Genomic DNA, 22,224 nt, shown 5'->3' with positions numbered 1-22,224 from the left:
AGGAGGGCAATAGAAGTGTAGGGGAAGGCCGGGCATGCTGGCTCACGCCTGTAATCCCAGCACTTTGGGAGGCCAAGGTGGGTGGATCACCTGCGGTCAGGAGTTCGAGACCAGCCTGGCTAACATGGTGAAACCTCGTCTCCACTAAAAATACAAAAAATTAGCCGGGCATGGTGGCGGGCACCTGTAATCCTAACTACTCGGGAGACTGCGGCAGGAGAATCGCTTGAACCTGGGAGGCTGAGGTTGCAGTGAGCCGAAATCACGCTACTGCACTCCAGTTTGAGCGACAGTGAGACTCGGTCTCAGAAAAAAAGTAGCGTAGGGGAGATGGGCTTGCCACCAGAACCCATGGGGTACTGGAGGGCCTGGGCTTTACGCCACCCCAGCTGAATTCCAGGCGGTGGGCCCCTCATCCCTGGGCTCGGCTTCAGATCCGGAAAGGTCCAGGGTCCGGCCTCCAATTGGAGCCTGTCATTGGCTTCCCCCTCGGCCCGCCCCCTGACCTCTGCCCTGCCGCCGAGCCTCCTGATTGGTCGGCCCTGTCCCGCCGGCGCCGCATTGGCTCTTCTCGCTCGCCCTCCATCCCTGCTCTTGCACTGGTTTGCATCTCCCAGCAGAAGGCGCAGCCATGAATCCGTTATTCGGCCCCAACCTCTTCCTCCTACAGCAGGAGCAGCAGGGCCTGGCCGGGCCGCTGGGGGACTCACTGGGAGGCGACCACTTCGCCGGGGGAGGAGACTTACCCCCGGCGCCTCTCTCGCCGGCCGGCCCTGCTGCCTACTCGCCCCCCGGGCCGGGCCCGGCCCCGCCTGCCGCCATGGCCCTCCGCAATGACCTGGGCTCCAACATCAACGTGCTCAAGACCCTGAACCTCCGGTTCCGCTGCTTCCTGGCCAAGGTGCATGAGCTGGAGCGCCGGAACCGGCTGTTGGAGAAGCAGCTGCAGCAAGCGCTGGAGGAGGGTAAGCAGGGCCGGCGGGGCCTGGGTCGTCGCGACCAGGCCGTGCAGACCGGCTTCGTCAGCCCCATCCGGCCCCTGGGGCTGCCGCTGGGCGCCCGGCCGGCCGCTGTCTGCAGCCCGTCGGCGCGGGTGCTGGGCTCTCCCGCGCGCTCTCCGGCCGGCCCCCTCGCGCCCTCCGCGGCCAGCCTCTCGTCGTCTTCCACCTCCACCTCCACCGCCTACTCCTCGTCTGCCCGCTTCATGCCCGGCACCATCTGGTCGTTCTCGCACGCCCGCCGGCTCGGGCCGGGACTGGAGCCCACTCTGGTGCAAGGGCCTGGCTTGTCGTGGGTGCACCCGGATGGGGTGGGCGTCCAAATCGACACCATCACGCCCGAGATCCGCGCGCTCTACAACGTGCTGGCCAAAGTGAAGCGGGAGCGGGACGAGTACAAGCGGAGGTAGGGATTGGGAAGAGGGGACAGGGCTCTCTGTGTCATGCCCCTCACAACGGGCCGGGAGTCGGTGTGGGTTCCGAAGAATCAGGGGTGAAAAGAATGAGAGGAAAGTTTGTGCTGTATAATGAGGAGCTTGGAAGGAATTGGACGCAGGGAGACTAGAATCTGCAGAGAATGCAGAAGCCCCACTCGTGACAGGAAGAAGGACGCTGGGAGCGGAACACTGGGGAATTCCTACTTTTCCGGCTTGTCTCTGCATCCAGGCTTAACTGCGGGCTTTGTGGGTGTGAAAGGGACTGGGTCTGAGCCCTACCGGTCTCAGCCCTGGGGCAGTTTAGGGATATAAACTTGAAAAGTAGGAGGCAAGGATATAGCGTCAATTTGGGAGAGTAAATTGAGTGAAATTGGAAGGGGGTGGTAAGGAAGGGGCTGTACCTTGCAACGGGTGATTCTTTCACAGCCCAAGGTTTCTCAAAGAATACTGATGGAAACCAGGTACCTGCTGTGGTTTCATAGGAAAAGCTCCGGGACCTCATTGCTTGAGTAGGTCAACAAAGTGGGAAAAGAAAGAGTGAAGGGAATTCCCTAGGGTGAGGGTGGAGAGCAGGGCTGATGGGGGAATCTCTTGGCAGTATAAAACGCCAGCGGTGGAGGGAGAGTGGAGAGCCAGCAGGGGACTGAGCGGGGAGAAGCTGGGATATGGACACTCCCTAGGACTGCGAGGCCGCGGGGCGGGCCCAGTGCATTCTGTGGATGAAGATTTGGCTGTCTGAGAGGAGCCCGGTCCCAAGGGGCAAGGGGAAGGGATGTGATGCCAGGAGTGCTGGCTGTATACCAAGTGGATTCCTTAGATGGCTGATAACCAAGTCGATAGGACAGGAGAACAGAGGTAGTGTCTTGCAGACTCCAACCCATGCCTTGAGGAGGAAGGCGGTGACTTGACAGTCAGAGAAGACTTTGGTTTGGCGGTCTCCCCTCTCATCTCAGCTATTATGACCCCTTGTGGGCGGGCCTGGGAACTACCTATGCAGCCCAGTGTAGCCGAGATTCAGCGCTGGGTGAGGATTGGCCGAATGTTCTAGGAAATGACCACTGGGTGTGGGGGCGACCTTCAGGGATCTCCACCCTGCTGGAGTTTACCAGATCAGAGATCAGCAGGCTTTCTGAGCTTGAGTCCTGTCCTTGTGCTGGCTTCCTTAGTTGTGGTCCATGTTACATGTCCTTGGGAGTTTCAGTTGTCCTGAAGTCATTCTGGCACCCGAACCAGCCTGCTCTGCCCGTGCAGGAGCTAACTAACACACTCAGCAGTGGAACAGGCACAGTTCTGGAATACATCCATAACCCCAGGAACAACTGCTGTTCTCAGGAGCTTTTTCTTTTTTTTTTTTTAACTGAAGGAGCGTTTGTCCTTGGTCCAGCTGTCCAGGGCAGGAAAGAGTTATTCCTTGGGGACTGATTAGCTCATAGCTCTGCAGCACACTGCTGTGTAGAAGGCCGTAGCTAGACTTGGATGGTACGTGATACTGGCAGTGACTCTTCTTCCACCCCAGATCCCTTGCCCTCATTCTGGTCTCTTTATAGCAACACTGTAACTCCTGTTTTCTGCCTGGAAGGCCTGGGATGGCTTGAGCACTAAACTGGGAGGTAGCTGAAGGCCTCCTGGGTTCTATTTTCAGCTCCCCTGCCTTGCGTGTGACCTTTTTTTGAGCCCCCATTTTTCCAACCTAGGATTGGTCCCTGCTTTCTCTCTTCAACCCAGGGATAGAGTTTTTTCTAAGAGTGGTGTTTGGTTCATGCAGAATGCATGGAAATCGCTCTCAGATTCTGCCCATGTTAAGGGAACCTTGTAAGTGAGACCAGATGGAAATGGAGGTGAAAATGAACCTGTTTGTGTGAAATCTGGCTAAAGAACAATAGAATTGTAGTGGACTTCCAGGTGATTCATTTTTAGATTTTTTACCCTGTAAGATTTCCTTAAGCTTAACCTTTAGCTAACCGCCTTCCTTAAGTTTCTTCCAGGTTTTGTTGAGCTCACTGTCAGATAGCCCCTCCTGCCCTCCCTCACACATCTTGTCCAGAGTTAGCATGCCCTTGACAGGTTTACTGTCTTCCTCGAGGGACTCATGGGCTCCAGGGGCATGAGGGCACCACAGTTCATGCCTTCACATCGTAGATGAAGAAACCAAGACCCAGAAAAGATAAGGGGCTTAGCTAAGAAAACATATAACCTGATGCAACTATGGCCCTTAGTGTCCTGACTGTGTGCATGAGAATGCCAGGGGGGAGGGGAGAAGCACCTGTGGGACACACAGGGAAGGGGGCTGGGAGCCAGGAAGGCTGGGAGCTGGGCTGTGTGGGGAGCCCGGCTGTGTGGGGAGCTGGCAGGGTGGTGGCTGGGCTGGCTGCCTCCTCCTGCTCTGCCCAGCAGGGAGGGGCAGCCGAGGTGATGTAGAGGAGTTATTATTAGGAATACTGCAGTGCGGCTGTGAGTGAGGAGAATGGGACCCAGAGGCTGACATAGGAAGGAAGATGGAGGGAAGGGGAAGAAAGGGCTTAAGCCAAGGCTTCAGAAGCTGCCCACTTAGATTTTCATTTTTCTTGCTGTTTTCTTGGCCCCTTCCTAACCACCTTTCTTGTGTTGAAGTTTCTCTCTTGGTGCAGTTCCTCTCCTTTCTCAGGCTGGCAGAAGGGATGAGCTCACAGGAACAGGGTCTGAGATGTGCTGCTACACCAGCTAGACTGCGGGGCCCTGGAACGCCGGGCAGGTCCTAAGCAGCACATTGCCCTGGCTTCCATCTCTGTGATGGAATGGAATATGCGCCGCCTGCCATGGCTGATGAGACATGACAAAGCTGGCTCTGGGAAGCATGCCCTACCTAGGACCCTGCCCTGTGGCCCAGAGTGTCGTCCAGCCCACCTGCAGCCTTCATCTCTGAACTCTGGGCCCCGCAAGAGGCTGCTTCTAGTTCTCATGCGCCGTACTCACCGGGCCCCTTTACATACTCTGCTTTCTCTTTCCCTCTGGGTTGGAGCGCTAGTAACCCCAGGCTCGTGTTTCCACTGCTGTCATGCTGCTGTAGGACTTCTGGCCTCTGAGCCAGCCTGGCCGCCTCTCTGTGACTCACTTAGAGGAGGCTCTGGGTGGGCAGTTTCTGGAGCTTGTGGGGAAGGACTTTGAGTGTCTCCTACCAGGCTCTTGACCCACTCTGTTGATACAGTATGTGTCCTGCAGATGCTTTTACAGGGTTAAATGATACCACAAGAGGCAGGGCAGCGGGCTCGACGAGCTCTGTTCTGGTGCGGGCAGGAGGCGGGAGCCTGGATCTGTGCGACTGAAGGTGGGAGACTGGGCCGGGTGGACCTGGTGGTCTGGTGTGGGCAGGCGGTGGGCGATGAGGCCAGCCAGACAGCTGGCTGAGCTGGGGCCTGAGCGGGGATGGGCGCCGCAGAGGACTGGAGCCTCAGCAGTTGCCCAAACAGAGCTCCTGGTGTGTGGCCCGGAGGTTCCGGGAAGGCAGCTGGCGAGCTGGACGCCCGTCAGGAAGCACAGAGCCACGTGACAGCTGCAGTTGGTCACCAGCTGGCTGGCCAGGCATTCCCGTGCCCTGCTTCTCCCCATCCAGGGAACCAGAACTGGGGTCTGAGGCCTGAGCCAGAGAGGTGGGGACAGGGAGCCATGGGGGCAGGGAAGGACTCTACCTAAGCTCTCTCTGCCCTTCCCATGTCTGTCAGGTGGGAAGAGGAGTACACGGTGCGGATCCAGCTGCAAGACCGTGTAAATGAGCTCCAGGAGGTGAGGGTGGCACCCCACTTGCTGCTGGTGCTTCACTGGGTGCCCCTGTCTGCCCATGACCCTGCTGCCATCTCCTGTCCCTCCTTGTCATCTTTATCTTCCTTCCACCTCGGCAGTGCCACTAACATCAGGGTTTCTCCCAACTGCAGGAAGCCCAGGAGGCTGATGCCTGCCAGGAGGAGCTGGCACTGAAGGTGGAACAGTTGAAGGCTGAGCTGGTGGTCTTCAAGGGGCTCATGAGTAACGTGAGTGCAGCCCCAGGCTTCCCCGAGGGTCGAAGTGAGGCTTCTGAGGCCAGAGGAGCGGGCCCTTCCAGTGTTGGCCTGTTGGTGTCCCATCCACGGCTCCTCCCCTTCTTTTTGCTCTCCTTCCCTTTTCCCCCAGCCACCCCTAACTCCAGAGAAAGAGAAGGAACAAAAGTCTTGGTGTTGCGTCACAGAGGTGGCGAGATTCTGAGGGCCTAGGGTTACAGAGCAGTTAGTGAGCGGCTTCTGGGGTGGAGGCTCTGCAGCTGGCACCGGGGCCCTGGGCCGATTCCTCAGCCTCTGAGGCGTCATCTTTGGCGTGGGGAAATAAAGGCGTGCACTCTGCAGGAGTATCGTGGAGGTGATCATGTACTCAGGACGGTGCCCAGCACGCAGTATTAGCTGGAAGAGTGTGAGCTGTTGCGATTAGTATAGTCCTTTCTCCACTCTTACAATTCCCAGGAGTCTCTTTCTCTCTGGGGATGTAAGTTCCAGGAGGATGAGGACCGCTAATGGTTCCAGTGAGCCCCTGTATGTCCCGGGCACTGGCCATGCTCTTCAGGGCTTCCGTTTGGTCAGGGAGCAGCGGCCCGAGTTGCCCGTTGCCCAGCACATGCACACAGTGCTGTGGGGGGTCCCCGCTCCCCAGGAAGAGGGGTGCACTCAGCTCAGGGAGACTCCACAGAAGAGGCACCAGTGCAATGTGGTGGGAAGGATGAGGACCTTGCCAGGCCTCATTCGTCCTTGTCTGGAGAACTGGCCGCCTCCTCACTGTTCCCTGGGCTCCCTGGACAGAACCTGTCGGAGCTGGACACCAAGATCCAGGAGAAAGCCATGAAGGTGGATATGGACATCTGCCGCCGCATCGACATCACTGCCAAGCTCTGCGATGTGGCTCAGCAGCGCAACTGCGAGGACATGATCCAGATGTTCCAGGTGAGGACGGAGCTGCCCTCTGCTCTCAGGGGTGGGTGGGGCAGGGAGATGCTTCCTTGGCGGCTGGCCTGGAACGCAGGCCCTGCCTCCTGCTTGGGGAGCCTTACCTGGCACCTGGGGCCCTCACGGGGCTAGGCTGGGGGGTAAGGAGCAGCGTCAGGAGAGGATTGTGGAAGCGGTCTCTAACGCCATCTCTCCCCTCCCCCTCTCTCCTCTGTCTGCTTCCTCTCCTCTCTTCCTCTTATCTTCTCTCTTGCCTTCTCCACAGAAGAAGCTGGTTAGTTTGATCTCATGCAAGCTTATTAATGTCCCAGTCCCAGTTCTAAGCTGCCTAGGCCTCCTGGCCCTCAGTTTGGGCCCGCTGGGCTCTTGAGCACTGATTTTTTTTCTGCCCTTTCTCTTTTCCTTGCTCTTCCCCTTTTTCTCTCTATCTCTTGTTCTCTTGACTGCATTTCTTTCTCTCCCTTCTCCCCTGGCTTTCCAGATCTGGATGTGATTCAGGTTCTCCTTTGTACACATTGCACCCTCATCCTCCTTGCAACCTAAAGCTTTTTTTTTAGTTGAGTCATTTAATCAGAAAGACTTTTTGTAGAAAATAAATTTCCTCTTGAGCCATCATGCACATCTGACTGCGGCCCCAGCGAGCCCTTCCTCCCTTGTCTGACTCTCTCTTTCTCGATTTCTTCTTGTTCTGCCTTCTCAGTCTGCAGCCCTGGCCTCTGCTGTGTGTCTGTGTGCCTGGCCCTTGGTGACTGTCCGTGTTTCTGTTCCTGTCATTGTAACTGTGACTTTTCTCTCTGTCTGCCCCACCCTTCCTGCTGGTTCACGCTTCTCCCCCATTCCCGCCCTCTCTGCCCGGCCTCCCGCTCCCGCCCTTTCTCCTCATGCACCCGGCCTCGTCTCTGTAGTCTCTGCACTTGTCTCCCATTAAGGTCCCATCCATGGGGGGGCGGAAGCGGGAGCGCAAGGCTGCCGTCGAGGAGGACACCTCCCTGTCGGAGAGTGAGGGGCCCCGCCAGCCCGATGGGGATGAGGAGGAGAGCACAGCCCTCAGCATCAACGAGGAGATGCAGCGCATGCTCAACCAGCTGTGAGTCCGCAGGCCGTGCTCCCGTAGCACCGATGCCACAGCAGCCCAGGAGGCCGGAGCTCCCCAGTCCCCCGCCAGGACGAGGCCCCGCCCGCCCTGACACCCGGGTTCCCTGTCTCTAGGAGGGAGTATGATTTTGAGGACGACTGTGACAGCCTGACTTGGGAGGAGACTGAGGAGACCCTGCTGCTTTGGGAGGATTTCTCAGGCTATGCCATGGCAGCTGCAGAGGCCCAGGGAGAGGTAACCTCTGCTCCCGGCCTCAGGGCCCTCTGGCTCTGCCTCTCCAGCCTGACGCCCACCCCCCCGCTCCTCTCCTCGCTCTGTCCCCCCATGTGGCTGTCATCCTCTACCTGCGTCTCCCCTCTTCCTTTATCCTTTTGCTTTTCTTTCTCCAGTTTCTTTAACCGGACTTCCTCTCTCTCTCTCTCTCCCTGACTTGGCCCTTGGAATGCGCCCTATCCCATCCCTCCCTGGCTGGCCTCCCCTGCTTCCCTTTCTACTCCAGCAGCAGGAAGATAGCCTGGAGAAGGTGATTAAAGATACGGAGTCCCTGTTCAAAACCCGGGAGAAGGAGTATCAGGAGACCATTGACCAGATAGAGGTAAGGGCAGGAGCGGAAGCCAGGGGCACAGTGTCCCAGAGGGTTTTGAGTGGGGCTGCAGGTGCAGTGGCCTCATCCCTCCTGCAGGACCCTAGAGACCAAGGTCTTGGGAGGAGGAGTGATCTCTCAGCTATAGTCCTTCTGGTGGGCTCTGAAGACCTCAGGCTCTAGAAGCAGAGAGATGTTGGTTCAAATCTCAGCTCTGTTACTTACAACCACTCTGAACGTGTAACAAGTTACTTGTTCCCTCTGAGCCCCTTCCTTCCTCCCTCCCTCCCTCCCTCCCTCCCTCCCTCTCTTCCTTCCTCCCTTCCTCCCTTCCCCCGTTTTTCTCTCTCTCTCTCTCTTCCCCTCTCTCCCTCTCTCCCTCCCTCCCTCTCTTGTCTTTCTGTCCTTTCTTTTTTGAGACAAGGTCTCACTCTGTTTCACTCTGTTGCCTAGGCTGGAGTGATCCTCCCACCCCAGCCTTCTGGGTAGCTGGGACCACAGGTGTGCGCCACCACACCCAGCTAATTTTTATTTTTTATTTTTTGTAGAGATGGGGTCTCCCTGTGTTTCCCAGGCAGGTCTTAAACTCTTGGGCTCAAGTGATCCTCCTGCCTCGGCCTCCCAAAGTGCTAGAATTAAAGGCACGAGCCATGTGTCCTGTCCTGTACCTGTTTCTATTTATTTATTTATTTATTTATTTATTTTTATTTTATTTTATTTTTTTTTTTTTGAGACAGGGTCTTGCTCTGTCACTCCAGGCTCACTGCAGCCTTGATCTTCTGGATCCAAGCAATCCTTCTACCTCAGCCTCCCAAGTAGCTGGGACCACAGGCGTGTGCTACCACGCCCGGCTAATTTTTTGATTTTTTACAGAGACAGGGTCTCACTATGCTTTCCAGGCTGGCCTCAAACTTCTGGGTCCAAGCAGTCCTCCTAACTCGGCCTCCCAAAGTGTTGGGATTACAGGCATGAGCCACTGCGCCTGGCCTTTTTATTTGTAAAATGAGGAATTTAATAGTACCTCATCTATAGGGTTGTTTAGAAGAGCGGATGAAATAATGCACATATGGAGCTTAGGGCAGTGTCTGGCTCATAGCGAGTGTAGCATAGTGGGGACCATTTTATTATTATTAACACTATCAGTGCCATAGCACTGAGACGGACCGGGACTTTTCTGTTTCTTCCACTCAGCCGTTGAGATAACAGAAGTCTCCATGCTTTTTCCCAAGCCTTGAAGTACCTTCTAGAGGTACCTAGAGGCAAGTGGAGCTGGTGCTTTAACTCAAACTCTAGGCTTTAGGACCTGCAAGAAGGATTTGTGGAGGCCGGGCACGGTGGCTCACGCCTGTAATCGCAGCACTTTGGGAGGCCAAGGTGGGCGGATCACGAGGTCAGGAGATCGAGACCATCCTGGCTAACACGGTGAAATCCTGTCTCTACGAAAAATACAAAAAAAATTAGCCGGGCGTGGTGGCGGACACCTGTAGCCCCAGCTACTCGCTACTCGGGAGGCTGAGGCAGGAGAATGACATGAACCCGGGAGGCAGAGTTTGCAGTGAGCCGAGATTGTGCCACTGCTCTCCAGCTGGGTGACAGAGCGAGACTCTGTCTCAAAAAAAAGAAAAAAAAAAAGGAAGGATTTGTGGAACCACAGAATGGAGGTTGCTGTGGGAGGAGGGATGGACGGGACCCCTGTGAGCTCTCCTGGCCTGGTGAGATGGTCCTTTCCCGACGCTCTGACTTGAGGAGAGGCATGGAGCCTTCTCTGACTCTCAGCCTCTCTTCAAGCCCATGTGGGAGATTCATACAGTAGTGCCCTCTTACCTGCAGGGCATGTGTTCCAGGACCCACAGTGGATGCCTGAAACCAAAGATAGCACTGACCCCCTGATAGCTTGGGTCCAGGTGCCATCAACCGGAACGTGTTTCTGTTCATGTCTTCCACCCACACATTCAATGCTTTTTCTCTCTTAACTAAGACTTAGCATGCGGTGTGGCAGTACCTTTTGCAGTTCGAGGTGTGACAGCAAAACTGGCACAAACTTCTTTTTCCTTCTTTACAATTTAACGGATAGAAGATTCTTACTATAGACCTTAGTAACCTCAGTATCGGATTCTTTTTCTTATTAAGTTGAAAACTTTTACCTTTTCACTTAAAGGGAGCACATTTTGGCTTCTCTTTGGCATATCCAAATTGCCAGCATCACTACTCTTGTGCTTTGGGGCCATTATGAAGTAAAAGTAAGGGTTCCTTGAACACAGGCCCTGCGATACCATGACAGTCAATCTGATCACTGAGATGGCTACCAAGTAACTAATGGGCAGGCAGTGCAGACAGTGTGGATCCTTGGGACAGAGGGAGGGTTCATGTCCCGGTCTGGATAGAGTGAGATTTTTTTTTTTCCCCCAAGATGGAGTCTCGCTCTGTGTCGCCCAGGCTGGAGTGCAGTGGCGCGATCTCGGCTCACTGCAAGCTCCACCTCCCGAGTTCACCCCATTCTCCTGCCTCAGCCTTCCGAGTAGCTGGGTCTACAGGCGCCCGTCACCACGCCCGGCTAATTTTTTTTGTATTTTTCGTAGAGATGGGGTTTCACAGTGTTAGCCAGAATGGTCTGGATCTCCTGACCTCATGATCCGCCCACCTTGGCCTCCCAAAGTGCTGGGATTACAGGCTTGAGCCACCACGCCCAGCCAATTGTGTGAGATTTTATCAGGTCACTCAGAACAGTGTGCAATTTAAAACTTAGGAATTGTTTATTTCTGGAATCTTTTTTTTTTTGAGATGGAGTCTCGCTCTGTCGCCCAGGCTGGAATGCAGTGGCACTATCTTGGCTCACTGCAAGCTCTGCCTTCTGGGTTCATGCCATTCTCCTGCCTCAACCTCCCGAGTAGCTGGGACTACAGGTGCCCACCGCCATGCCTGGCTAATTTTTTGTATGTTTTAGTAGAGACGGGGTTTCACCATGTTAACCAGGATGGTCTTGATCTCCTGACCTCGTGATCCACCCGCCTCGTCCTCCCAAAGTGCTGGGATTATAGGCGTGAGCCACTGCACCTGGCCTGGAATCTTTCATTTAATATTTTCAGATCAAGGTTCACCTTGGGTACCTGAAGCCGTGGAAAGTGAAACCAGTGGATAAGGAGGGAGTGACTTTATTTTTATTGCTCTCACATTGGATGTGTTTGAGAAAGAAGTCGAGAAATTATTTTCCTATATACTCATTCTCCCAACACACATCAAACTGTCCTGCTTCTTCATCAAACCCGGTTTTCTTGGGCAGGTAAATGAGATTTCGTGGATTTGTGCTGCTAGCTAAAGATATGGCAAGGGAAACCAGTCGTCCCCACCCTTCTGTCTGCCCTGGCTCGCTGTTTCCTCCCTGCTGCTTACCTGATTCTTGCCTCCCTCTTTTGGATGGTGGGTTTAAGGTCTGTATTTTCACTGCATCTTCAACGAAGTCGAGGCCTTTGTGCAGCCATCTTCGTGAAGAAGAGATCTCGGGCTGCCATCTCTCCCTGGTCTTCCCTGGACCTCAAGTGCCCAGTGTAAAACATGATCTGAAAGAACAAAAATGATATATTAAATGGAATAATGCCTTTTAAGCTATTTTTGGCTGGGTGCGGTGGCTCTTGCCTGTAATCCCAGCACTTTGGGAGGCCAACACAGGCAGATCACTTGAGGTCAGGAGTTCGAGACCAGCCTGGCCACCAACATGTGAAACCCCATCTCTACTAAAAATGCAAAAATCAGCCAGGCATTGTGGTGGGCATCTGTAATCCCAGCTACTTGGGAGGCTGAGGCAGAAGAATTGCTGGAATCTGGGAGGTGGAGGCTGCAGTGAACTGAGATTGTGCCACTGTGCTACAGGCTATGCAACAGAGCGAGACTCCGTCTCCAAAAAAAAAGGTATTTTCAAATCATGACTCCTCCTCTCTCCCAGTACAATGACTTTAGGCAGCAGTCCCCAACCTTTCTGGTACCAGGGACTGGTTTTGTGGAAGACAGTTTTTCCACTCACCCAGGGGGAAATGGTTTTGGGATGATTCAAGCACATTACATTTATTGTGTACTTTGTTACTATTTTTAAAAATTATTTTATTTTATTTTTTTTGAGACAGAGTTTCGCTCTTGTTGCCCAAGCTGGAGTGCAGTGGCACAATCTTGGCTCACTGCAACCTCTGCCTTCCGGGCTCAAGCGATTCTCCTGCCTCAGCCTCCCAAGTAGCTGGGATTACAGGCATGTGCCACCACGCCTGGCTAATTTTGTATTTTTAGTAGAGACGGGGTTTCTCCATGTTGGTCAGGCTGGTCTTGAACTCCCTACCTCAGGTGATCCACCTGCCTCAGCCTCCCAAAGTGCTGGGATTATAGGCGTGAGCCACCATGCCCAGCCTGTGCACTTTATTTCTATTTTTATTACATTTAATATATAATGAAATAATTATATAACTCACCATAATGTAGAATCAGTGGGAGCCCTGAGCTTGTTTTCTTGCAACTAGACAGTCCCATCGGGGGCTGATGGGAGACAGTGACAGATCATCAGGCATTAGAATCTCATAAGGAGCACGTAACCTAGATCCCTCGCATGCGCAGTTCACAGTAGGGTTCACGCTGCTGTGAGAATCTAATGCCGCCGCGGATCTGACAGGAGGTGGAGCTCGGGCCGTATGCCAGTGATGGGGAGCGGCTGCAAATACAGATGAACCTTCACTCACTTGCCCACTGCTCACCTCCTGCTGTTTGGCCTGGTTCCTAACAGGCCACAGACAGGTACTGGTCCGTGGCCTCGGGTTTGGGGACTTCTGCATTAGGGGAACTGTTAGGAGGACTTGCTGACCTCAGGAGTACCCAAGGTGCCTTTATCTTTGTGACCTTTGATCTCTCAGGGTCACTAAGATGGAGCAAGGACCAGTTCCTCTGGCAAAGCCAAGGCCCGGAGTGGTGGGCGGGAGGCAGCTCTTCCCCACTGCTCCTCACCTCTCTCCATCTCCTCCCCTCTCACCCCCAAGTCTGGTCACATAGCGAGCCTGCAGTTTTCAAGGTAGCTTGTCAAGGACATCTCCTGACTTGCACGTTCACCTCCTGACCTTGTTCCTGCTGTAAATTTGTGAATTAAGTGGGGACATAGACATATGCAGAGACTACTGGTGGCAGTACTAGCCTTGTATTTCAGTAGAATATATTTGGTTCATTTCCTTCTTCCCAGTCTCCCTGAGTGATGGTTCCAGAACCCAGCCCCCTGCACTCCAGCTTTTCCAAGGTGGAGAAATTGGCGTGTAGGCAGCTGATCTGAACAAGGACTGGTGGCTCTGTATTTTCTCCCTGGGTTGAACAGTCACCGTGTCCTGTTCCTCCCACTACTGTGGGGCTCCAGCTGTGGAGCCAAGGCTACCACTGAAGCTGTCCCCACTGGGGCTTCTCACCCAGCCAGCCACCATCTCACCCCAGATGTCACTGTCCTGATCATCTCTGTTGTCTGGCCCTGTAACCTGTTTCCATCTTTCTCTAAGTTCCCACCCTCTCTGTCCAATCCAGATTATCACAGCTGGTATCTTCCCCATTCTCTTCACTCAGGCAGTCACGAACGTCATCTCCAGGCAGTTTCATTTTGCCTCCCCTTGTGGCCCCTGCCCTTTGTACCCAAAACAAAGAGAGGCAGTCGGCTGTCCCTGGCACAGAGTTTGTGCTGCCTGGGCCGTGCCTCTCTGCCTGCCTCAGAGTCTGGGCTGAAGAATGGGCCCTGGGAGGGAGACTGGATTTCTTTGATTCTGAGCCCCATGTTTTCCACGTGTGACATTTCTGAAGTCAGGACATGTCTCAGAATCAATGGCACCTCCAATATGGGAGTCTTCCTTGTAGTGTCTCAGAATGGCTTTTAGGTGAGAAAATAAAGTGATAAGGAGAAAATGGTAAGAGGATTGGGCCCCTTTCAGCAGTGAGCCAGGCTTCTTGTATGCCGCGGTCTCGTGGGCACGTCACGGAGTGAGTTAATTCCCTTCGAGGTCTGGGTCTGCCAGGATGAGGAAGACCCGTTGCTGACCCTTACAGGAGCTCACAGTGCAGGGGATGAGGGATGAGCCAGGCCCGGCGGGAACCCGTGTGGCCCTGGGAGCTTGTGGATCTGCTCCATTCCGCCCACACCGACTTTCCTCACCACTCTTACCAGTCTTAAAAGAACACAGCCTGCCGCAGTACCTTTGCATTCCTCCATAGGCAAAGATTTCCAGGAAAACCAGAGGAAATGATAGCATATTGGGTGCCTTCTGCGTTGGTCTGATTTATTTTAAAATCTGAGCCTTCAGTAATGGCTGCCTGGGCCCCCAGCCCAGCCACTGCTCTTGGCCTGTTAGCCTCCTGGCATGGGGAACAGAGGCGCTGTGAACCCCACCTGCTAACCCTGATGGCCCTGCCTGCCCCACCACAGCTGGAGCTGGCCACAGCCAAGAACGACATGAACCGGCACCTGCATGAGTACATGGAGATGTGTAGCATGAAGCGCGGCCTGGACGTGCAGATGGAGACCTGCCGCCGGCTCATCACCCAGTCCGGAGACCGGTAGGCGCCTCCCCTGGGCATGGGGCCTTCTTGGGGGACGCAGTGGGGAGAAAGGTTGGAACACAGCCCCAAAGACCCTCAGGCAGTGACTGGGTCACATCTTGCTGTGGGGCTGCCCTTTGGGAGTCACCTGGTGTGGCTGTTCCAGACCCACAGCTCTCTCCCTTGGCAGTTGGAAGACGCTGTGTCCATTCATGGTGGGAGGACTGAAACCTCCCAAGGCCACCAGCTCTGGTGGTTCCCCTGGTTAGAGGCAGTTTAAAAACTGGCAAGGAACAGAAGGGTTGTGGGGGCAGATTTTTATCTAACGTCAGGGCCATGATTTATGCATTTGACCCTGTGTAAGTTACACCGCAACAAGAAAGTGAATTTTTAAAAATCACAAAAATACTGCAGATAGACATAAAACCAACACCCTAGAGTCAGGGTGCTGAAGGCTCGGCAGCTTCTCTCCTCTCCTGTGACTTCAGCTAGTTCGTTTTTTTTTTTTTTTTCTGGCTCACTACAACCTCTGCCTCCTGGGTTCAAGGGATTATCTTGCCTCATGCTCCCAAGTAGGTGGGATTACAGGCGCCTACCACCACACCTGGCTAATTTTTGCATATTTAGTAGAGATGGGGTTTCACCATGTTGGCCAGGCTCGCCTTGAACTCCTGACATCGTGATCCACCCGCCTTGGCCTCCCAAAGTGCTGGAATTACAGGCGTGAGCCATCGTGCCTGACCTCAGCCTTAGTTCCCAAGACACAGGCGGGGCCCATTTCCCTGTCAGGGTGGGGTTGGAGAGAGTTCAGTCCCTGCCGCTCCCTCGTCATCCCGCGGCCCCGCCCTCGCTTCCGGTACTTCTCACCTGTTGCCAGAGGATGAGGCGGCAGGAAGAGGAGTGCCGTCTTCAGGATTCCGGCCTGCCCCAAGGTTGACGACTAGTGTTTTTTTCTAGAAAGTCTCCTGCTTTCGCTGCGGTCCCGCTTAGCGACCCGCCGCCGCCGCCAAGCGAGGCTGAGGACTCCGATCGCGATGTCTCATCTGATAGCTCCATGAGATAGAGACCTGCCTCTCCCTTGCACCGGAGGCCCTCGCAGCTGGGAACTCAGCAAGGCAGAGGGTGGGGCTGCACCGAGGGGAGCATCAGCTGCAGCAGTGCACCGGGCCTGGCCCCTGGGGACAGGCGCTCCTCCCTCGGGCTTCCTCCCTCGGGCTTGGCTTCTCCAGGGCTCTGCGGTGTCTGGAGCTAGGCTTGGCCCTACCATTCTGGGGCCGTTTCCACCACAGTTGGGGCTCTCCGGCCTTTACGCGTGGGTGTCTGCTACTTCTCCATCTTTAAAATGCTGCCAGAGCGATTGCGGCCCCTCACCTTGTCCACGTATCAGGAATGTGAATGTGGGAACTTTCCTCCATGCCTGTTGTCCGGAGCCAGCTCACTGTCTTCCGCACTGGTGCTGACTGGCCCAGGCACTGGCGTGGAAGAGAACGCCACTGGAGGCTACACATGGCCTCTGCAGCACACGCAGTTGGAGAGGGCTTCTGTCCCTGTCAGCGGCGGAGGGCGTTGGGGCTGGCCGGGGCACCTTGTCCCTGCTTTGGTCCACATGCTCACGCTGTCCACCTGCTGGGTGGAGTGTATGTGGCTGTGGCCCTCCCTCGTGGATGTGCCGTGGTTTAAAGAGGCCTTAGTGCCCGGGATGGGCACAGTATTTTGAAGGGAGGTGGGAGCTCTTGCTCTCCTGGTCACTGCAGAATGACAGAGAAGGTGAAGCTCCGGGCATGTGTGCGCGGGTGTGTGTGCGCTCAGGGTCTCTGTTTAAGTATTAGCTAAACATGTGCCTCCTCCGTGTCTGTCATACTCTGAGACCAACAGGCTACAGTGTCCCTGATTCTTGGAAAAGCCTGGAGAAACGGGGGAGATGCAATTCACAATGCCTTGGTATAGGAGGCTGTGTTGAGCTGACATTCAAATGGATTCTCTAATAATAATGAAACTGGCGAGTATTTAATGTGCACTTTGGTGTCACTGTCTCAAGCACTTCCTAATATTCACTAGTTTGAACTCTGAGGTAGGTACTTTTTTTTTTTTTTTTGAGATGGAGCCTCATACTCTGTTGCCCAGGCTGGAGTGCAGTGGTGTGGTCTCAGCTCACTGCAGCCTCCACCTCCCGAGTTCAAGCGATTCTCTTGCTTCAGCACACCTGTAGCTGGGACTGTAGGTGTGCGCCATCACTCCCGGCTAATTTTTGTAGTTTTAGTAGAAATGGGGTTTCACCATGTTGGCCAGGCTGGTCTCAAACTCCTGACCTCAGGTGAGCCGCCCACCTTGACCTCCCAAAGTGCTGGGATTACAGGTGTGTGTGCTCTACTGAGGTAGGTACTTTTGTCTCCACTAGGTAAGTCCACGTGCAAAGTGAGGCCCCGGAGTAACTGCCCAAAGCAATTGAGCCTTTCAGTGGCAGAGCCAGGGGTCTGGACCTAGGTCTCAGCGACACGCCTTGCCCTTACCCAAGCTCCGTTAAGGGTGATGATGGAAAGTCACCCTGACCCATCTTTTCCTCAGAACCGTGCCAGGTGGGCGCTAACTTCACCGAGTTTTAAAGATTCTATAGCGCTGCCCATCTTGGGCATGGTTTTAGGTTCTTGTTTACCTAGATGAATCCTCCTGAAGACCTTAGGGGCTGGCCACAATGACGTCCTCAGCTAAGACAGGCGGGCACAGAAAGCAAGAGTCCTTGCTCAAGACCTCACAGCTGCGGAGGCCAAGCTGGAATTACCCACTGCAGCTCATCTCCAGGCTGCGGTCTACTAACCAGTCACCAGCCCAGTGTGAACCCCGACTTCCTCCACCAGTCACCCTCCCTGGGGCTGCCCATAGAACAGCTTCTTCCATGTTTGGCCAGCAGCAGATAGCCTAGGACTGGAGCAAGCCTTGTTCTCTGAAGTAGTGGTGCTAGCTTTCCGTAGCACTCAGTCTGAGCAGGAAGCAAATGGCAAGCAAGGCGGTTGGGAGGCCCTACCCTCAATCTGAGGGGAACATACCAGGTCCCTCCCAGCAAGAATGTCTCACCTTGACACAGCCCAGCTTCCCTTCCCTCCGCCCTACACCCTAGGATAAGACAGGACAAAGAACTGGCTGAGCACAGGGGATTTTATTGATGGTACACGACAAGGTGGGGCTCCCTAGGCCCCTCCCCTCTTCAAGGGGTCTACATGGAAACTGTGAGGGGAGATTCAGTGTGGCGGGGGACTGAGTGTGGCAGGGACTCCCCAGCAGTGAGGGCCTCTCTCTTCCTCTTGTGCTCTCGCTGGGGCTGGTGGTCCGGGGGTCTTACTCCTTGGAGGCCATGTGGGCCATGAGGTCCACCACCCTGTTGCTGTAGCCAAATTCGTTGTCATACCTAGAAGATGAAAAGAGTCGTTAGGGCCCTTTTTCTGAGCCAGTCACCAGAGGGCGCCAGACTCTGCACCACTTTTTAAGAGCCTGTCTCTGGCCCCAGCCACATACCAGGAAATGAGCTTGACAAAGTGGTCATTGAGGGCAATGCCAGCCCCAGCGTCGAAGGTGGAAGAGTGGGTGTCGCTGTTGAAGTCGGAGGAGACCACCTGGTGCTCAGTGTAGCCCAGGATGCCCTTGAGGGGGCCCTCCGACGCCTGCTTCACTACCTTCTTGATGTCATCGTACTTGGCAGGTTTTTCCAGACGGCAGGTCAGGTCCACCACTGACACGTTGGCAGTGGGGACACGGAAGGCCATGCCAGTGAGCTTCCCGTTCAGCTCAGGGATGACCTTGCCCACAGCCTTGGCAGCGCCAGTAGAGGCAGGGATGATGTTCTGGAGAGCTCCGCGGCCATCACGCCACAGTTTCCCGGAGGGGCCATCCACAGTCTTCTGGGTGGCAGTGATGGCGTGGACTGTGGTCTGGAAAAGGAGGGAGTGAGGCCCTGCAGAGTGCTCCCCACATCACCACCCCTCTACCTCCCTCCCCACCTTGAAAGGAAATTATGGGAGAGCCAGTCCCCAGAAGGCCCAGCCCCCAGGGTTGCATGCAGCCCTGGCCGGGAGGAGGAGCCAGCCCTGCATGAGAAAGGCAGCAGCCTCAGTCCCATTCCCCAGCTCTCATACCATGAGTCCTTCCACGATACCAAAGTTGTCATGGATGACCTTGGCCAGGGGTGCTAAGCAGTTGGTGGTGCAGGAGGCGTTGCTGCAAACAAAGAGGGGGCGCAAGTCAGGGGAGCGTGTCCACAGGGTGCCAGGCTGGCCGCTTCTCCACCGGCCCTGCCTTCCTCACCTGACGATCTTGAGGCTGTTGTCATACTTCTCATGGTTCACACCCATGACGAACATGGGGGCGTCAGCAGAGGGGGCAGAGATGATGACCCTTTTGGCTCCCCCCTGCAAATGAGCCTACAGCAGAGAAGTAGACAGTTATAAACCCGGGTTCTGCCTCTGCAGGGCTGAGCCAGCTTCCCCTACCGCGGGCCCTCCTGCACTCACCCCAGCCTTCTCCGTGGTGGTGAAGACGCCAGTGGACTCCACGACGTACTCAGCGCCAGCATCGCCCCACTTGATTTTGGAGGGATCTCGCCTATGGGGTGGGGGAGACAGGGATAGGACATATTGAGGGACACGAGGTTACCATGTACCCAAGGGAGCCGCACCACCCTAGCTGCCCCCCACAGCACATTTCTCCCACTGCCTTCCACTCACTCCTGGAAGATGGTGATGGGGCTTCCATTGATGACGAGCTTCCCGTTCTCAGCCTTCACGGTGCCATGGAACTTGCCATGGGTGGAATCATACTGGAACATGTAAACCTGGGGGAATACGCAAGGGTGTGAAGGGGCTGCCTGGCAGCCAGGTGGCTCCTCCCACATCAGCTTTGGGGCAGCACTCACCATGTAGTTGAGGTCAATGAAGGGGTCATTGATGGCAACAATATCCACTTTACCAGAGTTAAAAGCAGCCCTGGTGACCAGGCGCCCAATACGACCAAATCTAAGAGACAAGAGGCAAGAAGGCATGAGGAGAGGAGGCTTCTCCACAGTATGTGAGCTGCCCTAGGACACCTCTCCATTAAGAGGGCGAATGCAGCATCTCCTTACCCCCAGCATCTCCTTACCTCCATTAAGAGGTGAATTGTATCTCCCTTGAGCTCCCCTGCCAGGCTGGCCTGGCTTTACGGCATGGCTGCAACTGAAGGCTCCACTGCTGCCTAACACCCCCCGTCATAGGAAGCCCTTCCAGGAGAAGCGGCCATGTGGGGCACTGCCACCCACAGTCTGGGCACAAGCTTTGCACGTGGCATTCAGCACCTCACTATGCCACCCCAGGAATGCTTGCTGCTGCCTAGCTCAGCTTCAAACTGCACCGTTTAAGGAGAAAAGATTTGTACACTCAGCATCACCAAACTCAAAGGGCAGGAGTAAAGGTCAGAAATTAATTGGACAGGGCAAGCCCACCCCTTCTCTAAGTCCCGCCTACAAAAGGGACAGAGATTGGGCCGGGGGAAGAGGGGAAGTTGTTTTTTAACCCCCTAGTCCCAGGGCTTTAATTTGCAAGCTTCCAGTCCTTTCCTAGCTCTTTTCCAGAATTCAGGAGTGGGAGCACAGGTGTGTGCATGTGTGTGGGAGAAGGGATGGGAGACGGCCCAAGCCCAGGCCCCCAGTTACAGAAAGGTCAGCAGCTATATTTATCCTCAGACCAGGGTGCGGTGGGAGATCTGGTTTCTGGAAGACGGAATGGGGAGAAGGGCAGGTTTCCCGAGGCTCCCAGACACCCAATCCTCCGGGTGACATTTACAGCCTGGCCTTTGGGGTGGGGGGTCAACGCTAGGCTGGCAGGGGAAGAGGGGGCCATAAGGTGAGCCGCCGCTGCAGAAAGGGGCCACCGCCAGAGGGGCCATTTTGCGGTGGAAATGTCCTTTTCCAACTACCGATGACTCAGCTCCCCCCGGCTTGGCACCAAGCCACAGCCACCACACCTCTGGAGGGAGGGGACGCAGGAGGACCTCCATAAACCCACTTCTTTGATTTACCAGAGAATTATCTAGAAAAAGCATCACCCGGAGGGGAAATAGGGCTTGCAGCTCAGGGGCCGACTTGAGAGCAGGGGCCGGGAAGCCTCGCTCCACCTGACTTCCCCGCCACACGCGACTCCACCCACCGAGGCAGGAGCGCAGGGTTAGTCACCGGCAGGGTTTCCTAACGGCGGCCCATTCATTTCCTTCCCGGTTGCAACATGGCGGCCGCTCTACCGCAGGCGCAGCCTCCGGACTGGGATGCACCCGCTGCGCACTAGCATCCCGGGGCCTGCGGTGCCGGAGGCCATGGGGGAGGGGCTCCTCTGCGACACGTGACCTCGCAGAGCGCGAAAGGAAAGAAAGCGTCCCCAGCTAGGGGTCCGGGTCGGATGGAATCTCGGGCGGGAGTAGGGACCTCCTGTCCTGGGGACTAGGGAAGGCAGGCCCCGGGCAGATGGCGCCGCAAGGGCGGAGCTGCACAGGGCGCCACAGCCTGGGTGCGGGGCTCCGCCAGGTCCGAGCGCTGACCTTGAGCTCTCCTTGCCGGACGCAGCTACCCTACCCCATACGACAGCAAAGACCCGGAGCCCGCAAGGCTCGTAGACGCAGTTTGCGGGCGGCCCAGGGCCCCCCAGCCACCCACGAACTCACCCGTTGACTCCGACCTTCACCTTCCCCATGGTGTCTCAGGGATGCGCTGCGCGGAGAGAGAGAACAGTGAGCGCCTAGTGGTCCCGGTCGACACCCACGCCTCCCCTCCCCTCCCCCCACCAGCCTCCATGCCCAGCCCGCGCCGCATCACGTCCTCCGCCCGCCCCTGCAATGCGGAGGCAGCCCGGGCCCGGACCCGGACCCTGGCCCGCGCCCACCCCGCAGCGGCGCGAACACGTCCGGCCCACGCCCGCTCCTGCCGCCTTCAGGCCCGTCCCTAGCCTCCGGGCTCCTCTCCGCCCGTCTTCACCTGGCGATGCAAGAGAAAATGCGACTGACTCTCGAACAGGAGGAGCAGAGAGCGCAGGGGGAGGCTGCGGGCTCAATTTATAGAAACCCGGGGGCGCGGCGGCAGGCGGTGACTCTGACCCCGCCTCCCGCCGGGCTCAGCCAGTCCCAGTCCAAGGACTTGAGGCCTGAGCTACGTGCGCCCGTAAAACCGCGAGTAGCGGGGCCCTGCTTTCTCCCTGCTCTTTTTTTTTTTCCGCAGCCGCCTAGTTCAACTGGGCACGCATCAAGCGTGTGGGCCCCGACGGAGGGGGGAAGGGACTGAGACTGGCCCGATGGGAGGTGATCGGTGCTGCTTCCCAGGACTGGAGTGTGGGCAGCAGGAGACTAGGGAGTCAAGGACGGGGGCCCTTACACGCACGGATGAAACAGGACTTTGGGAGCGACTGAGATGGGGAATTGGAGCCCGAGCCCTGCACGGCTCGCGGCTGCACGCGGCCTGCCCCCTCCCCTTTCTTTCAAAGGCTGAGAGGCGGGAAAGTTGGGGAACTTCTCCTCGAGGCTCTGCGGTAGTGACACCGGAATAGCTGAAGCAAAGGGCTAGGAGGGGCCCGTGGGCCCTTCCCAGCCCCCACTTCCCCCTCCCCATCTCCTGGCTCCT

The 22,224-nt window shown here is 55.9% G+C and overlaps 2 protein-coding genes across 46 annotated transcripts; one reads left to right on the top strand and one right to left on the bottom strand.

Annotated features, from left to right (window-relative positions):
* Positions 1-596: 596 nt before the first annotated feature.
* Positions 597-16,614, top strand: IFFO1 (intermediate filament family orphan 1). 43 transcript variants are annotated; one of them, XR_012419896.1, is made up of 11 exons: positions 597-1,404; positions 5,134-5,194; positions 5,344-5,439; positions 6,235-6,375; positions 7,308-7,465; positions 7,588-7,708; positions 7,974-8,069; positions 11,925-11,963; positions 12,709-12,830; positions 14,485-14,615; positions 15,559-16,614. XR_012419896.1 is itself a non-coding variant. In XM_065523620.2 (10 exons), the coding sequence occupies exons 1-10, from the start codon at positions 632-634 to the stop codon at positions 15,658-15,660; spliced, it is 1,719 nt and encodes a 572-aa protein (XP_065379692.1). In that variant the 5' UTR covers positions 597-631; the 3' UTR covers positions 15,661-16,614. The 43 variants fall into 43 exon arrangements, 13 of the variants coding, with proteins under 13 accessions (XP_065379692.1, XP_065379693.1, XP_065379691.1 ...); XR_012419894.1 differs by having other exon boundaries at positions 15,555-16,614; XR_012419895.1 differs by having other exon boundaries at positions 11,486-11,963; positions 15,555-16,614.
* A 1,118-nt stretch (positions 16,615-17,732) lies between these two features.
* On the bottom strand, positions 17,733-21,638 carry GAPDH (glyceraldehyde-3-phosphate dehydrogenase). 3 transcript variants are annotated; one of them, XM_074006168.1, is made up of 9 exons: positions 21,494-21,638; positions 21,276-21,321; positions 19,501-19,600; positions 19,313-19,419; positions 19,100-19,190; positions 18,894-19,009; positions 18,725-18,806; positions 18,108-18,520; positions 17,733-18,000 (listed from the first exon to the last, which is right to left on the bottom strand). In XM_074006168.1, the coding sequence occupies exons 2-9, from the start codon at positions 21,302-21,304 to the stop codon at positions 17,931-17,933; spliced, it is 1,008 nt and encodes a 335-aa protein (XP_073862269.1). In that variant the 5' UTR covers positions 21,305-21,321; positions 21,494-21,638; the 3' UTR covers positions 17,733-17,930. The 3 variants fall into 3 exon arrangements, with proteins under 3 accessions (XP_073862269.1, XP_073862270.1, XP_005569969.1); XM_074006169.1 differs by having other exon boundaries at positions 19,501-19,967; positions 20,768-21,321; positions 21,586-21,638; XM_005569912.4 differs by having other exon boundaries at positions 21,586-21,638.
* Positions 21,639-22,224: the final 586 nt, after the last annotated feature.

This window comes from Macaca fascicularis, chromosome 11, assembly GCF_037993035.2.
Source record: "Macaca fascicularis isolate 582-1 chromosome 11, T2T-MFA8v1.1".
Taxonomy (NCBI): domain Eukaryota; kingdom Metazoa; phylum Chordata; class Mammalia; order Primates; family Cercopithecidae; genus Macaca; species Macaca fascicularis.
This window is presented reverse-complemented; position numbering and strand designations above follow the sequence as displayed.

Bases quoted from the DNA above. Each gene is read 5' to 3' on its own strand.
- GAPDH (XM_074006168.1), bottom strand. From the start codon at position 21,304: ATGGGGAAGGTGAAGGTCGGAGTCAACGG. The intron at 19,191-19,312 runs GTGAGTGGAAGG...CCCACCCCATAG, and splicing joins CCCATCACCATCTTCCAGGA to GCGAGATCCCTCCAAAATCA. The intron at 18,807-18,893 runs GTGAGGAAGGCA...CTTTGTTTGCAG, and splicing joins AACAGCCTCAAGATCGTCAG to CAACGCCTCCTGCACCACCA.
- IFFO1 (XM_065523619.2), top strand. From the start codon at position 632: ATGAATCCGTTATTCGGCCCCAACCTCTTCCTCCTACAGCAGGAGCAG. The intron at 7,466-7,587 runs GTGAGTCCGCAG...CCCTGTCTCTAG, and splicing joins CAGCGCATGCTCAACCAGCT to GAGGGAGTATGATTTTGAGG. The intron at 8,070-11,924 runs GTAAGGGCAGGA...ACTGTGCTACAG, and splicing joins AGACCATTGACCAGATAGAG to GCTATGCAACAGAGCGAGAC.